Genomic DNA, 17,599 nt, shown 5'->3' on the forward strand with positions numbered 1-17,599 from the left:
TTTAATAAAATTTTAGTTAAAATTTTCTTTTCTATTTTAGTTAGTTATATTTTTAAATAAGATAAATTATACTCATCTTCCCCGAGGTTTGGAGAAAATACGCCGTTTCACAAGTTTGGCATAATTACACAATACTCTTTTTAAGAGCTCATTTGCAATGTGGATTGACTTTTTAATTTTTTAGTTATTTTAGTCTGTGGCTAAGAAGCCTCGTTTGTGATAGATTTTTTGACTTTTGTGAGAGAAAAAATAAAATAATTATGGGTTGGATGTAACATTTTGTCATATTTAGCTAAAATAATATATTTTGTCTTATGTGACTATTTTAGCCCCAATGAGACATTCCAAACGAGCTCTAATATTTTAATTCACATAATATTTGTCTCTTTTGATTATTAATTAATTAGTTATATAAATAAAAAAATAATATTATTATCTCTTTTATACTTAAATATATATATATATATATATTTATCATGTTTATTCCTATATTTATTTATCATATCATATATATTAGTTTCAATTATTTTACCTATAGACTAAAGGAAAAAGCAATATACCAAACATAGAGTTCTCTAAACCTCAACCCAACAAACTCCTATATTACATCCAACCCAATATACCAAACATTTATTCCTATATTAGTTTCGTATATATATATACTCAACCCAACAAACTCTTCATTCCTTCTATATTCTTTTTTAATTTAAAATTATTTTTCATAAACTCATCCCCATCAATTTTAAAGATATTAAAATAAAATTTCTTTAATGTAGCCAAAATCACTAGTTACCCATCACATCATTTTTAAAAATATAATAAATAATATTGTTTTTAATGATTGGTTAGTCAAAATTCTTTAGTTACAATTATAATACAGCAGCTAAAGTTTGATAGCTTTTTTTTTTTTTTTTCAAATCTACATGAGATTATTTATAAGCGGTATTTATTCATAAATTCATCCTCGCCTACTTATATTTTATTTAGTTTAAATTATTTTCTTATATTTTAATAAGTCTTATCGATGACATAATTACAAAAATATCCCAAATATAATGCACGCATTAATGTTTATAGTAACAGTATAAATGTTTCATAATGTGAACATTCACACTATCAAATTTATTTATTTATTTTTATTTTATAAAATTATATATTCAAGTGAGGCACAACAAGTTGTTAAATGTTCAAAAAATATTTACAAAATTATTATTATTTTTTTTATAAAATATCTTAAATATGATAATTAAAATTTGATAGATCAAATATCTAAATAAAAAGCCTTTTTAAAATATAAAGATTTGAATGGAAGATTTCCTTCAGAGCTATATTTTTTGGTGGCTGCTGATGCTGGGAGTGTTTTGCTTTTAGGTTTGATGTTTTCCAATCTAAAAATAAAATAAAATATTATTTTATGAGTTTAAAATTTTAATTTAATTTTTAAGTCTGTGACAATTAATTAGAATATCTAAAATAATATTTTTACTTATAACTTTTCAATTATCAATTAAGCATATCAGTTACATATCATTAAATTTAAAAAATAAATCTAAAAAATAAACTTATATATCAATTTTCAAAACAAAAAATACATATACGCCCGTGGCAAATGGAATCTTTGTTGTGCCCCTCGGTGGGCCTTCATGCTAGACATTACTTCATGGTGTCTGAATAGTTTGTTTTAATCTATTTAAAAGATCAATCACGTATAAATTAAATTAATTAAATATTAATAATCATATGATTAGATTATATTTGTTTTAAAAAATATAAATAATAAATATAATTTTGATAATAAATTAATGGGGATTTTTTTTTAAGGTCCCTAATAATAACAATTTAGAGGCTAAAGGACACACAAAAAGATAGTGATGCCTCACGTCCCTGAAACAACTTGGCGCGCGTTTTTAATTATTTTGTGGACCAAAATACCCTCGCCAAAATCAACACAGAACCAAACTCATTCCGACGTCTCAGTTACATTCCAAACATCCAGCATCTTCACGAACAGGAGACCAGCAGAATTAGGGTTTCAACATCATCTGCACCATCGACATTACAGCTTCGTTATCCTCTCCAAAAATCATTCCCATTCCTTCCTCACAAATTTCTCTGACCTACGTTAAAGCTTCGTTTTCACGGCTCATCATCATCTCAGTCCATCTTCGTCACGTCGCATCTTCATCGCGGACCATATCAGCTCATCATTCAAGTTTCATCCTAACTCTGGTCAGTTTTTCTACAATACAACTAGATTTTCTCTGGAAACACAATTAATAGCATTTTATAATAACCTTTCATAAATTAGGGTTTCAATTTCGTAATAAAAAGCTACCTGCATTTGAAAAAATTTATTTCTGTGTATTTTGAACTTATTCTTCAACATGTTTGTTTGATTTTATCTGTAAATTTCTCTGGCATTTGAATTTCTCTGATTTTTGATTAATGTAATTTTCTTCTTTCAATTTTCTCTGGCAAGTTTATTTTCACAACAATTTTTTGTGTTTTTATCTTATTCTTGAACATGTTTCTGTAATTCTGTCTATAAATTTTCCTGCTCCGTAAATTTCTCTGTAATATGTATTTTTAATTGCAATGTCTATCTTAATCTAGAATGTCTATTGCTTTCTTGCCTCTGTCTTAAGTTTCTCTGGTATTTATAATTTTCTCTGACCACATCACATCACTTTCCTCCCTTGTGTCTTTGTCATTTTAAATTTTCTCTGGAATTTTAATATTGTGGACTGGAATGAATGTTTCTTCTTGGAATTTTCTCTGCCATATGTACTTTGAGAAAAAGTTATTTCTCTGAATTTTGATCTTATTCTTGAATATGTTACTGTCATTTTGTATCTGAATTTCTCTGCTTTGTAAATTTCTCTGGAATATGTATCCTTCTCTGCAATGTCAATTACACTCTTGCCTCTGTCTTAAGTTTCTCTGGTATTTATAATTTTCTCTGGAATGAATGTTTCTTCTTGGAATTTTCTCTGCCATATGTACTTTGAGAAAAAGTTATTTCTCTGAATTTTGATCTTATTCTTGAATATGTTACTGTCATTTTGTATCTGAATTTCTCTGCTTTGTAAATTTCTCTGGAATATGTATCCTTCTCTGCAATGTCAATTACACTCTTACCTCTGTCTTAAGTTTCTCTGGAATGAATGTTTCTTCTTGGAATTTTCTCTGCCATATGTACTTTGAGAAAAAGTTATTTCTCTGAATTTTGATCTTATTCTTGAATATGTTTCTGTCATTTTGTATCTGAATTTCTCTGCTTTGTAAATTTCTCTGGAATATGTATCCTTCTCTGCAATGTCAATTACACTCTTGCCTCTGTCTTAAGTTTCTCTGGTATTTACAATTTTCTCTGACCACATCGCACCACTTTCCTCCCTTGTGTCTTTGTCATTTTAAATTTTCTCTGGAATTTTAATATTGTGGACTGGAATGAATGTTTCTTCTTGGAATTTTCTCTGCCATATTTACTTTGAGAAAAAGTTATTTCTCTGAATTTTGATCTTATTCTTGAATATGTTACTGTCATTTTGTATCTGAATTTCTCTGCTTTGTAAATTTCTCTGGAATATGTATCCTTCTCTGCAATGTCAATTACACTCTTGCCTCTGTCTTAAGTTTCTCTGGTATTTATAATTTTCTCTGGAATGAATGTTTCTTCTTGGAATTTTCTCTGCCATATGTACTTTGAGAAAAAGTTATTTCTCTGAATTTTGATCTTATTCTTGAATATGTTTCTGTCATTTTGTATCTGAATTTCTCTGCTTTGTAAATTTCTCTGGAATATGTATCCTTCTCTGCAATGTCAATTACACTCTTGCCTCTGTCTTAAGTTTCTCTGGTATTTACAATTTTCTCTGACCACATCGCACCACTTTCCTCCCTTGTGTCTTTGTCATTTTAAATTTTCTCTGGAATTTTAATATTGTGGACTGGAATGAATGTTTCTTCTTGGAATTTTCTCTGCCATATTTACTTTGAGAAAAAGTTATTTCTCTGAATTTTGATCTTATTCTTGAATATGTTACTGTCATTTTGTATCTGAATTTCTCTGCTTTGTAAATTTCTCTGGAATATGTATCCTTCTCTGCAATGTCAATTACACTCTTGCCTCTGTCTTAAGTTTCTCTGGTATTTATAATTTTCTCTGGAATGAATGTTTCTTCTTGGAATTTTCTCTGCCATATGTACTTTGAGAAAAAGTTATTTCTCTGAATTTTGATCTTATTCTTGAATATGTTTCTGTCATTTTGTATCTGAATTTCTCTGCTTTGTAAATTTCTCTGGAATATGTATCCTTCTCTGCAATGTCAATTACACTCTTGCCTCTGTCTTAAGTTTCTCTGGTATTTACAATTTTCTCTGACCACATCGCACCACTTTCCTCCCTTGTGTCTTTGTCAGTTTAAATTTTCTCTGGAATTTTAATATTGTGGACTGGAATGAATGTTTCTTCTTGGAATTTTCTCTGCCATATGTACTTTGAGAAAAAGTTATTTCTCTGAATTTTAATCTTATTCTTGAATATGTTTTGTCATTTTGTCTCTGAATTTCTCTGCTTTGTAAATTTCTCTGGAATATGTATCCTTCTCTGCAATGTCAATTACACTCTTGCCCCTGTCTAAGTTTCTCTGGTATTTATAATTTTCTCTGACCACATCGCACCACTTTCCTCCATTGAGTGTCTCTATCATGGTTAATTTTCTCTGCTTGTGTATGTAAATTTTTCTTGCATTTTAATATTATGAATTGAAATTTTCTCTGGAATGGAAATTTCCTCAAGAATGTGTAATTTTTTCCAGAAGTGCATTTTTTTCTGGTATGTTTATTTTGTTCAATTCTTGATTTCAATATGGTATACTTCTCAGTGCCATGTTTACATTACTTTGTTTATTTTATCTTTGCTAATTGTGGAATGCAAATTTTCTTTCACTTGCCATGTTTACTTTTTTCTATCATTCATTTTCTCTGGTATGTTTACTTCTATCTGTAATTTAAACAATTATTGAAAATTTCTCTCCCATGTTTATGATGCTGTGTTGATTTTCTCTGACATGTCAAATTTTCTGTAATTTTCCCTTATCTGTAATTTTCTCTGGCATCTCCAATTTTCTCCCTTATCTGTAATTTTCTCTGACATTTCCATTTTTCTCTGGGATTTAATGTTGACATCTCTATGCTTTAATCATTGTCTAGAAATGGCAAAACGTAAAGGCAGCGAAACACCGGAAACACCAAGCAAAAAACAGAAACTGTCTCAGTCTTCTTATGGACTAGGATCAAAAACCAGCAGCAAAACACTAGAAACACCAAGGAAGCAAGAACAACTCTCTCAGTCCTCTTATCATCTAAGATCAAAAACCAGCACTAAAACACCACAAACTCCTTCCCAAAACACACAAGTCCAAGCTGATGAAGCAACTAGCATCCAGATGAGTACCCCAACTTCAAAAGACTCAAGCTCAAGGGGGAAAAAACCTGTTAAACTCCACAGAAAGAGAGCTCACTACAGCATTCAATTCCGATCCAACCTCTCATCTGTCGTCTCCTTCTTTCAAACACTTAAATTCAGCTCAAAACATCTTCTAGAGCTTCAAAAGACCCCATTCTGGTATTTGATTCAAGCTCTAACCACTGGAAGGATGGATCCAAAGAAATCTAGGAAATCCGATGATGATGTAGTTGCCATAATCCAATGTTACAATGAAAAAACAAAAGCATTCACAGTTGGGAAGAAGAACCCGACCTTTACAACAAATGACATGACCTTGATTTTTGGTTTGGAATGAGGTAAAGGAGCCATGTCATTAAGATACTCTAAAAAGCCAAAATCTGCATTCCTCAGGAGAAGATTCCAAAAGGACACAAGGCTCACTGGTCCTGTTCTTAAAAATGCCTTGGTCAAAGCAATGAAAGGCAAGCAACCAACTGACTTCAAAGATGTAGCAATCATTGTTACATTGTACTTGTGTCTCACCCTATTTTTTGCAACAAGTGGGAATTCAATAGGTTGGGTTTTTATAAAGTATGTGGAACCTCTTGAATCAATGAAACAGTATGATTGGCCGGAAGCAATCACATCAACATTGATTGATTCTATCATGGCATTGCATAGAACTCCAGAAAAAGTTACGGGGTGTGTCATTGCATTGCTGGTAAGTATAATATCCATTCAAATTTGCAGTTATCATACTTACAAATTTGTGCGTTTACAAAATTTTATTTACTTTCATTTTCATCATAGTATTGGCTATGTGAACATGCAACTATCATTGACTCAGAAGACAGTAACACAACAGACTTCCCAAGATGTGCCAAGTGGAACCTTCAAACCTTGACAAAACAGCTGCAGAAGACACCAGTCCACTCTCTTGCACCTCGACAGGTTAGATTCCTATTGCTACCGAAATCTCAGTGAAATTTCAAAAATTTCTCTGACTACTGCTTTGTTTCCCTCCTTGTGCATTGATTGATTAAGATTAATTTTCTCTGAAATATCAATTTCAGTTTTCTTCTTTGTTAACCACTGGTCTATTTCTGCCATTGTAATCAATTTTCTCTCCCATCCAAATTTCTCTGACCACAATTGTAACACATTAACTTATATGCCCTGATTCATTTTCTCTAATATCTGAATTATGTTCTTTGTCACATAATTTTCTCTGGCCCATCAAATTTTATCTCCTTGTGTGTAATTTTCTTTGCCCATAACTTGTGTGCCTTGCATCTTTGATTAACACTGTTTATTTCTACCCTTCTAATGAATTTTCACTGGAATTCAAATTTCTCTGACACAAATATAGTAAAACATTAACTTATAAACACTGTTTATTTCACTGTTTCATAATTTTCTCTGCCCCATACAATTAACTCCATGCCTCTAATTTTCTCTGGCCCAATACAATTTTCTCTGAAGTTTGTTTCCAATTAGTATCATTTAGATGAATTTTATTTTCCTTATTTGAATTTTTTCTCTGAGTGAATTTTGTAACATTTCTCTAATAAAAGAGTCTCCTGTTACATATTGATAACAAGCAGCTAGTCAAAAACCCATCTGAGGAGTTTTGTCTTGGCAAAAAGACGAAGAAAGAATTAAAAAAGGCAATTGTCATATTCAAGGAGAAATTACAAGATCCATCTGAAGATGGAGGGAATGAACAAAAAGAAGAAGAAACCACCAAAGAAACCAGCAATGGACAAGAACATCAAGCAAGCAGCACAGAAGAAGAAACCACCAAAGAAAGTGAAGAAATAGAACCAGAAGACAAAGAACAAAATGAACAGAAAGAAAATGATGAAGAAAGTGATGAAGAAGAAAATAATGAGCAGATGGACCAACAACATGATGAAGAAAGTGATGAAGAAGAAAATGAACAGAAAGAAAGTGAACAAGAAGATGAAGATGAAGATGAACAAGAAGAAGAGAACAAGGATGAAAGTGATGAAGAAGAAAATAATGAGCAGATGGACCAACAACATGATGGCATTTGTGGCTCAACAATGCATCAGCCTGAAGAATTTGAGGAATCAAAGGATGCCCAAATTGCTGATCTACGTCAAAGACTGAAGGCACTGTCTCAATCTAAAAAAGAAGAAGACAGAAATTGGATGGAATTACTTGCTGAAAAGGATATTTCAATAAGAATCCTGACATCACATAACTCAGAACTTCAAGAAAAAGAAAGCACAATCCGAATGAAACTAAGGATGTTGGAGGTTGAAAAAGCAGACGATGCAAAAACAATTCAACAGTTGAGGTGTTCAAATTCGGAGCTTGAAACTGAAAATGCCAAATTGCATGAACAAGTTCAAGAACTATCTGTCCAACTAGCAACACAACCATACCGAACACCAACACAACTTCAACCACAAGGTCAGTGAAAATCTTGAGCCACAAAAAGTTATGTCCTTGTGCCATCATAACTCAGAGAAATTTCTATTTATTATAATTTTCTCTGTCATTGGTAATTTTCTCTGGAAGTTATATCTCTCTCAACACATTAGTTATATTTCTACTGCTCATTTCATTTCTCTGTATATTTTCTTATTCCATTTTTGGGGCTTGTTTGATTTTCACTGTGTATAGTTGGAATGCAACTGGAACAACAACCAACAACCCAACAAGAGCAAATCCCACACAAACAACAACCGAAACAAAAGAAGAAACTCTATGGTAACTACAAAATATTGAATTAAATAAATTTACATATTGAAATATCATCTGTTGCTTCAGAGAAATTTCACTTTTCCTAATATTTTCACTGCCTACAGTCAAAAAAGATCCAACCTCAATGATAAAAAATTTAAAGGCAAAAGAAAGGAAGGAAAAGCAGCATGATCCAGAATTCCAATATCCGAAAGTTGCGAAAGTGACTAGAGCTTCAAAACAAGCTGCAAAACAAGTTGAGCAAAGCACAAAGGACAAAGAAGTGCTTGATGCTGATGCATACGTCTTGCCTCAACCTATAAACATCACAAAATCTTGGGTCTTTCCACAAACTCTTCCCATTTCAAGATTGATAAAAGATCATATAAAAGACATCTTGCAGCACATATCAAATGTGTCTGGGCTTGAGTAAGTACAACAAACAAAATAGAACATAACAAACAACAAATTACAAACTTATGTTGCATTAACAACAATTCAATCCCTTCTTTGTCATCTTGTAGAGCTTTAATTTGGACAAGTGAGTTGAATATCATTACCTTTGAAGACATTGGAAACCTCATAAAGCAAAAAGAAATTGCCAACAATGTAAGTCTTTCCCTTTCATCAACATTTCTCTGCAATGTTCCATCAGCCTTTATAAAACAATATTACAATTATAAATCATATTTTTCAGGTCATTGATGCCTATGGAGAGATCCTTTTGGCTGACCAAATCAGAGAGAAACAACAACCAACCTCATTTTTTTTCACATCCATGTGCTTAGTATGTTACTACTATTTTATTTGATTTTCTCTGGAATTTACTTTCTACTTTCTCTTCTTAATATACTTCTTGAAGTCAGTTGTGTCACTAACAAAACCATTTTTTGATTTTCTCTAAGCACAGAATTTCATCAACATGACAGAAAATCAAAGTTTTCGAGTGTCCTTATTTGACAAGCATATTGAAACAGCATGGAGGAACTATAGGTTCCTCCATTTCCCAATAAATACTGGAGGTAATGAGAAGTCCACACATGGAAATCACTGGACCTTGCTTGTCCTGGACAAACAAGACAATTTATGGAGGTTCTACAACTCATTGAGGCCAAGGAGGGATGATGCAGAAGACAAATATGTCAAAGATGCAAAACAATTGGTAACGAGTGCAAATTTCTCTGATCCATCATCATCTTTATGTGATGATAATTTTCATAGAATCCCATTGACTTGTCCGTAAATTTCTCTCTTATATAAAAATTATTTTTTTGCAGCAAGATTACGTGGAGAATTTTCTGAAAGCTTGTCTTGAAAGAGACGCTCAATCACAACCCTCTTTCAAATTAATTAACTCACAAAACACAAGTTATGACTTTGAGTATGTCAACAATGCTCCACAACAAGAAAGCGATTCGTAAGTTTCATACATCTATAAATAAGATAATTTCAGTTGCATGTTTCTTAAAACTAACCACACCTATAATTTGTATGCAGTCTGGATTGTGGCCTCTTCGTCTGCTATATAATGAAACAATATAGCAAGCATGAACCTATCAAATCCAAATTATCCACACAAGAGATAAGGTTGATGAGGGCAGAACTCATAGAGAGATTTGTGACCGAAGTTGGCAGGTCATGGACTGAACCAATTGAAATACCCCCAGAAGAACCACAAATGTAATAGTGAAACTAGTGAAAGGAAGACAATGTACATATCCACACAGAGAAAATTGTCTCACATATATGTATATATCCTTTCTTGTTCATACATTGAAGGAATGATGATCCTTGACGTATATGTATATATCCTTTCTTGACTAATCTAAATTTCATTTTTTTTTTTTATTTCGACTAATGTAAATTTCAACAATTGTCTGCCAGAGAAAATTGTCTGCCAGAGAAAATTGTCTGCAGAAATTTCTCTGGTATAAACTACCAGAAATTCACAGAGAAATTTAACTTGTATCGTCCCAATGGGATGCCTATATGATCATGTAATCTGTAAAACTTTGTGTTGGTACAAAACAATCATCAAACTCAACAAAACACAAAGCACACAGTAATTTTATCTGCCACTGGAAAATTTCATTGCATGAATTTCAAATTTCAGACCACAATGCCCATATAGTTTTCTCTGTTGGTGAAAAATTTCTCTGGATGAAAATTTCTCTGGCTTTGACACAAATTTCTGAGTTCAAGTGAGTCCAGAGAAATTCTTAACTCAGAGAAATTTTTTGAATGCTCTGTCTGCTGTGCACATTTCTTGAAATGACTGATATAAAGCTACCAGAAATTTACAGATAAATTTAACTCATATCTCACCAAAGAATGTGCCTATATGATCATTCAATCTCTAATGCACTGTGTTAGTACAAAACAATTATCAAATTGAAAAAACACAATCCACACAGTACTTTAGTCTGCCATTGTCAAATTTATGTGGATGAATATGAAGCTTCAAAACACAACACACAGAATTTTCTCTGCCATAGGAAAATTTCTCTGGATGAATTTGACAGGTACTACAAACCCACTGCCTATAGTATATATCAACAAACACACTTTAACTCATATTGAAAAATTTCTCTGGATGAATTTGATTGATATTATTATATACACTGTCCAAAAAATAAATTTCACAAAACAAAATACGCAAAGTAATCATCAAATGTATTATTCCATCAATAAAATGTATAATCCTCAACTATTTAACAAAGGTTCCTTGCATGTCCTCTTATTATGGTGACCAATACTCTCACAACGACTACACTTAATCACCCTTTTAAACTCTCCAGTAGAAGCAATTCTGTTCTTCTTCGGCCTCCCAGCAGGTCTCTTGCTCAATGGAGGTAAAATCATAGCATCTTCAATGCTACACACAGGTTTTTCAACAGTTGGAACTGGGCCAATCGAAAAGGAGTATGCTTGACGATACATATCAGCATGAAAAAATGGTTCAACAAATGAATTCAAATTCTTTCCACTCCTAAAAATTGCAGCAACAGCATGTTGACATGGATACCCATTTATTTCCCATTTTCGACATGAACAAGTTCTCAACCCAAGATCAACCATAACCGAAGGAAAACAATGCACTTCAAAAACATTATCAGATGATAAACTCACATTCCATGTCCTCCCGTCCAAAAAAGACTTCTCCAACACACTATCCATACGAGGACACAAAATTTTATTCCATTTACTAGAGAGCAGCCTCCTATCAGACCTCATATTCATGATTTGCAACCGTATCATGTCCACCAAATTTGTTATTGGCAAGTGCCGAGCTTCTCGTATCCATGAATTGAATGACTCAGCAACATTTGAATACATCTCACCATAACGTTTCCCTGCAAAATATGCATCACTCCAATTTTCATATGGTAAACTTCTCAAGAAAACACTCACAATGTCTCCTCCCTCACTTTTTAACTCATTTAACTTGAAATGAAATGATGCATTTGTTGGAGCATATGCACATTCTGAAAACTTGGACACAATCGTCTCCCTAACCAAATTTGTGTTTCCACATGACAACTTATCCCTCAAATTTTTCTTTAGATGTTCCAGACAAAATCCATGAAAGCAGTTAGGGAAAAACCTAGCAATTCCCTCCACAATTCCACAATGTCGATCTGATATGAAACTTATCACCCTTTCTGATCCTAATACTCCATATAAATGTTCAAGAAACCAACACCAATTGTCTTTATTCTCAGCATCAACAACAGCAAAAGCTACAAGAAAAAAACCTACAAAACAAATAGGAACAAGCATATTAGGTACACACATGCAGAGAAAAATAGAACAATAAACATCCAGAGAAAATTCACACATTGGCAACATCCAGAGAAAATTGAATAAGTGACCAGCTACAGAGAAAATTCACACAATCATAATATACAGAGAAAATTCACTTAGTGACCACCTACAAAACAACAGAGAAAAATAGAACAATAAAACAACAAGAGAAGTTTGACACTGCCAACATCCAGAGAAAATTCACACATTGGCAACATCCAGAGAAAATTGACTTAGTGACCAGCTACAGAGAAAATTCACACAATCATAATATACAGAGAAAATTCACTTAGTGACCACCTACAGATACAATTCACACAATGACAACATCCAGAGAAAATTCATACACTGACAAAAATCCATTGAAAATTCTCACAGTGGCCACAACAATAGAAAATCCACACAGTGGCCAAAACCAGAGAAAATTCACATTCACTCAATTCCTACATGTATAGAAAATTCACATACTTAGATAAAAATAGATATATTTACAATTACCTTCATTCCCATCTTTCCCCGTTGCAGCAAGCATAACTCCTTTGTATCGTCCTTTCAAAAATGTTCCATCAAGAAAAAGCAATGACCGACAATATTTGAAACTAGCAATGCATGCATGAAAAGCCACAAACACTCTTTTGAAACGCTTGTTATCTTCAAAATCTAACTCAAAACGACTCCCTGGATTGTTCTTCAATGCCTCATCAAAATACCACCGTAATTGATCAAATGACAAACAAGAATCCCCATATGTACTACATTTTGCTTTCTCAACACTCAACCAACCACAGTTATAACTAATTGAGACCCCATACTTGTCTTTCATTCCTTTCACAACATCCACTGGACGAGTTAAAGGTTTTGCACTTACCTCTTCAAGTATCAGCCCAGAAACCAAGCTGGAAGTCATCCTCGAATGTTTACTCGTACGAACCGCCACACCACACGTATGTTCATTGTTCAAAGTCCTTATGTAGAAGAACCCATTTGTTTTTTCAACAGAAGCATGTACACGCCACATACATCCCCTTGATTCCTTATATGCACATTCTGCCGTAACCCTCAGCTTGTCATTTTTAACATACGTAAACTGAAAACCAACCTCAATAGCATACTTGTATAAAAAAGTACGGAACTCAACCACACCACCCTCAAACTTTTGTCCAACACTCGTAATATTATTCCGCCAACTAGCCGACAATAACACCTTTTCTTGGTGAGAACAAAACTTAGAGAGTGAATTCCTTTCAACATCCACCAGCCTATCACACTCACCATCCACAACATCTACCCAATTAGACCCCACTTCATCCTCTTCATCAGAAGTACTACATCTACTAACTGAAACATCAACTATATCAACACCGCGTGCACAAACAACCCTCAACATATTCAGAAAATCAATATTATTTCGAACCATACAATTCGGATGGCCCAAAATAGAATATGAAATACACATAGTCTCAGGTTTCAAATTCTCCCATGTTTTACACAAAATGCCAACCAATTCCTCAAAATTCAATTCGCATGAAACATTAATGACAATAGTATCATTCCCATATTTGCACAGCAACAACACTGCACTGTCCATTAAAACTGAAACAAAAAACAACAAAAAAAATCACACAAACACTTCACAATAACAACATAAATGTCCAGAGAAATTTCTAAAAATTATAATTTTCTCTGAACTTAAAATAAAACTCCAAAGACATCTACAAACTGATATTCACCTTCAAGATGATAAAAAACAAAATCACAGAAACTTAATGAATCACAGAGAAATTTACTGCTAACAATTAAACACAATTATAGAAAAAAAATCACATAGAATACAAGTCCAGAAAAATACTTTTCTCTGAACTACAAACTGAAAGTGAGTAACAAACTTACAATTTTCTCTGAACTACAAATACAAGTATAGAGAAATTTATGAACTTACATTCACTTTCTCATATTCTATCGCCATTACAAACTTCTAATAATATGTCCATATGCACTTATAATTTCCTCTGGACTACACAAACAATAGTGCAGAAAATGAAATTTCTCTGGTTTGAAAAAACATAGAACACAACTATAATTCATCAGCATGTTGATAAAAAACAGAGCACCAAAAATGAACTCTAAACATCAAAATCACCTACACTGTCAACACTATCTGAAATTGATCAAAAAAACAAAGAATGAAAAATTAATTCCAAAAATAAAAATCAACTCTATCAAGCTGGCCTCTCGCTAAACAAAAATAAAAATACATTTGGAATCTAAATCGAAAACAAACCTAATCCAACTCAACTCAAAAACCTACGCGATCAACACACTGTCAACACTCTTTCAAATTGATTAAAAAACAAATAATAAAAAATTAATTCCAAAAATAAAAATCAACTCTATCAAGCTGGCCTCTCTCTACACAAAAATTCAAAACAAATATCAAAATGCATGTGCTATCTCCATCGAAAACAAACCTGATTCAACTCCACTGAAAATCTACGCGATCAATACACTATCACACCACTGAAATCTCCGACGAAATCTCCAACAAAATCTACACGATCGTAGCAATCTTTCTAGTCAACTCCACTGAAATCTCCGACGAAATCTCCACCATAAAATCTCCACTGAAATCTCCGACGAAAACTCCGACAAAATCTCCCCTTCAAATTCGGTTTCCAAAATGTATCAGTTAACTCAACCATATAATATTCAAACAAATTTATGTTATAAAGGAAGGGTAATTTAGGTACTTTATAACCTAAAATAAATTTGAGGGATCTTAGCCATCAAAACATATTATAAAGGACCTCTCCTCATATCAAAAGTAGAGGAGGGACCTTAGGCCAATTTTCCCTAAATTATTTTACAAAAATAATATAACCATATAATTATCAATATCTAATCAATTTAATTTTTTATATAGATAATCTTTGTTGGAAAATAATAATTTTTTGATAACTTTAATACAATATTTAAGTTTGAGTCAGTCCTCAATTAAGGTGGATTAGAGTGGATTTAGATTCTTTATAATGAAATCTTTACACCGAAAAAGAAATGATCAAAAACCATTAAGATTTGAACGAGAAATTGATTCATTAAGTTGGCCTCATGAAAGAGGTGTTGGGAAATGTGAATAACCTTGTATCCCACATTGATTATAGAGGAGAGTATTGATGGGTATTTGAATCCCATCTTTTGGCTAAAGGTGAGAGCCATTTGTGACATTCAAATTTTCCAAAGGAATGGAGTTATGGATGCTTTAAGGATGGACTTGGGCGAACACTATGAACCAAGTTGGTTATGCAAAATTTGTCACACGCGCGCGCTGCCCGGACCGGGTCGTGGGTCATGGATCTTGGGGGTTGGGCCGGGTTCTTGGCCCACCAATTTTAATCTTTTTGTCCCAAACCAGATGTGTAGCTGAAGGAATATACATAATACACATGTGTATAAAAGCTGGTAACTCCTTCATATTCATCATGGATTTAATCCATCAGTTTTGCAGAGTTTAATACTACATTTTTGATGGGCCTTGATGGCAGAAGTCTCTTCCTCTCTCCCTCTATATGTACAAAAGGAGGCCCCTCTTCTTCAGTTTTCCGCCTCTAGAAATTCTTGCTATTCTTGCTCTCTAGTTTTCTCCTGTTTTATATTCTTCCTAGTGAGAGAGTGCTCCCTGAGTTTTGTTCACCAAAGCTACACCATAAGTGCTTAGTTGTAGCTGGTCCAACCGTCGTATCTAAGAAGACAGATATTGAACAACCTCCATCACCCCAATCAGTGAGGCGGCGATTCTGTTTTAAGGAAACTGTCTAGTGCAGACTTCGGTTTGCTTCCTTCTGTCATTTTATTTTATTATGTATTTTTGTTCCATCTACTTATAATTTTTCAGCATGTTTCATGTTCTGAAATTTAAAGTGTTAAATATGAATCTATTTGTATTATTTAACTACACAATTTTTACAACATTCTTAAAATAGATTATATGTGTTTCCCATGAAATTGAACAAATAGATTCATTTGGAATATCAAGATTATATACGGTTTTCCTTTTGTAAGTAAATTACCAAAATTACTTGTAAGTCGCTTACTATGACAGTATGTTGTTTGCTTTTTGTCCTTGGCAGTATGTTGTTGCTTTTGTGCATCTTACATAATAATCAGGGCCGGCCTTGGCCTAAGACTGGTGCCTTAGGCCTCAAAATTTTGACTTAAAAATAGGGTTTCAATTTAGTAAAATATTATAGGCTCAATATTTTTTTTTTTTTTGTTTTAGGATCAATTTAAAAGGCTCCAAAATATTTTATTGGGTCCATAGATAGTTTAGCCCATATTTATTTATAAGTGTAATTTAGACCATATTTATTAAGATGAAAATATATACCCAAAAAAAAAATGTTTGGGCCCAAGAAAAACAACACATACAATATATGGACTAAGTGCTATGCTCTTAGTGCTTTCAATTCTCTCTCTCTCTCTCTCTCTCTCTCTCTCTCTCTCATGAAGTGATGGGAAAAAAAAGTGTTTGGGGCCAAGAAAAACAATAGTTACAATATATTTGCCCTAATTTTTTATTTTTTTTACATCTATTAGATTTTAGTAGAATAAGTAATTTTACCCTAATTTTTTTACCTAGGCCTTTATCAGTTTTAATTGAATAATTTTTTCTTAATTTTTTTGCCTTAATTTTGTTTCATTAAATTATTTTGTTTTTAATTTTAATGATTATATGTGCAAGTAATTTTTTTTGTAGCTACAAACAAATAAAAAAATTGTTATAACTTATCGTTTTATCCATGATTTTTTTTTTTTTTTTTGTCAATATAAGAGGGTTCCATTTCCGAAGTTCACCTTAAGCCCTCTAAATCTCAGGACTGCCCTGATAATAATAAAATTATATATTTCAGCATGCTACTATTCGGGATCACTTATAGGAATTTCAGTATATAGTGCTTTTGTGTCAATAACTTTACATGTTGTGGCCATTGCTTTGTGATGTTGGCCGAAAGGTACCACATTGAGGCCACTTAAGTTACAGTTTTAGTCTTTCAATTTTATTTATTTGGTGGAGATGATGTGTTTTGTGCACTTGTACAGATTTGGCAGGAAATATGAAACTTCAATAAAAAATGGCGCAAAAGCAGATTCTCCGTGCGAGAAGTGAAAAATCCTAGCCAGCCAGACTACCGCACGTACGGCCCACCACCGCACGAGTGGCCCACATGGGCGCACGAGCGGCCCACCTAGGGACGCGTGCACAGAAATTTTGGTCTGTTTTGCTACGAATAAAAGACAAAAAAATAGCCAAACCTAGGGTTCGAAAATTTAATTCAGAATAGAGGGATGCTAGGATTCCAAAGAGGGGATATTCTACCAAAGCTTGAAGGACACTTCAATGAGAGTTTCTTCCTCATCTTCTTCCTCTTTCCACTCCTCCATGAGTGGCTAATCGTCTTTTCTAGGATTTTGATGAAATCCTAGCCATGTAATGGAATTTTTCATGCGCTTTAATTGTAAATTGGTTTGAATGAATGTATGGATGATTTAGAAGTTTTTAATAATTGTTTCGTTCATCTCTTCAAGCATTTTACTCTCTGTGATTGTTTAATGCTTCCATACATTAGTATTCTTTGT

General features: G+C 32.9%; 2 protein-coding genes across 2 annotated transcripts; both read left to right on the top strand.

Annotated features, from left to right (window-relative positions):
* Positions 1-7,046: 7,046 nt before the first annotated feature.
* Positions 7,047-8,869, top strand: LOC145793459 (uncharacterized). Its single transcript, XM_082876291.1, has 4 exons — positions 7,047-7,891; positions 8,105-8,191; positions 8,290-8,593; positions 8,689-8,869. The coding sequence occupies exons 1-4, from the start codon at positions 7,348-7,350 to the stop codon at positions 8,867-8,869; spliced, it is 1,116 nt and encodes a 371-aa protein (XP_082732417.1). The 5' UTR covers positions 7,047-7,347.
* Positions 8,870-8,878: 9 nt separating this feature from the next.
* On the top strand, positions 8,879-10,029 carry LOC145792345 (uncharacterized). Its single transcript, XM_082873097.1, has 4 exons — positions 8,879-8,951; positions 9,075-9,326; positions 9,442-9,581; positions 9,662-10,029. The coding sequence occupies exons 1-4, from the start codon at positions 8,943-8,945 to the stop codon at positions 9,846-9,848; spliced, it is 588 nt and encodes a 195-aa protein (XP_082729223.1). The 5' UTR covers positions 8,879-8,942; the 3' UTR covers positions 9,849-10,029.
* Positions 10,030-17,599: the final 7,570 nt, after the last annotated feature.

This window comes from Camellia sinensis, chromosome 6 (assembly GCF_055761805.1).
Source record: "Camellia sinensis isolate YWXY chromosome 6, ASM5576180v1, whole genome shotgun sequence".
Classification (NCBI taxonomy): Eukaryota; Viridiplantae; Streptophyta; class Magnoliopsida; order Ericales; family Theaceae; genus Camellia; species Camellia sinensis.

Excerpts from the sequence above, each read along its gene's own strand:
- LOC145792345 (XM_082873097.1), top strand. Across the intron at positions 9,327-9,441 it reads TCAAAGATGCAAAACAATTG|CAAGATTACGTGGAGAATTT; the intron begins GTAACGAGTGCA and ends ATTTTTTTGCAG. Across the intron at positions 9,582-9,661 it reads CCACAACAAGAAAGCGATTC|TCTGGATTGTGGCCTCTTCG; the intron begins GTAAGTTTCATA and ends ATTTGTATGCAG.
- LOC145793459 (XM_082876291.1), top strand. The coding sequence starts at position 7,348 with ATGGACCAACAACATGATGAAGAAAGTGATGAAGAAGAAAATGAACAG. Across the intron at positions 7,892-8,104 it reads AACACAACTTCAACCACAAG|TTGGAATGCAACTGGAACAA; the intron begins GTCAGTGAAAAT and ends CACTGTGTATAG. Across the intron at positions 8,192-8,289 it reads ACAAAAGAAGAAACTCTATG|TCAAAAAAGATCCAACCTCA; the intron begins GTAACTACAAAA and ends CACTGCCTACAG.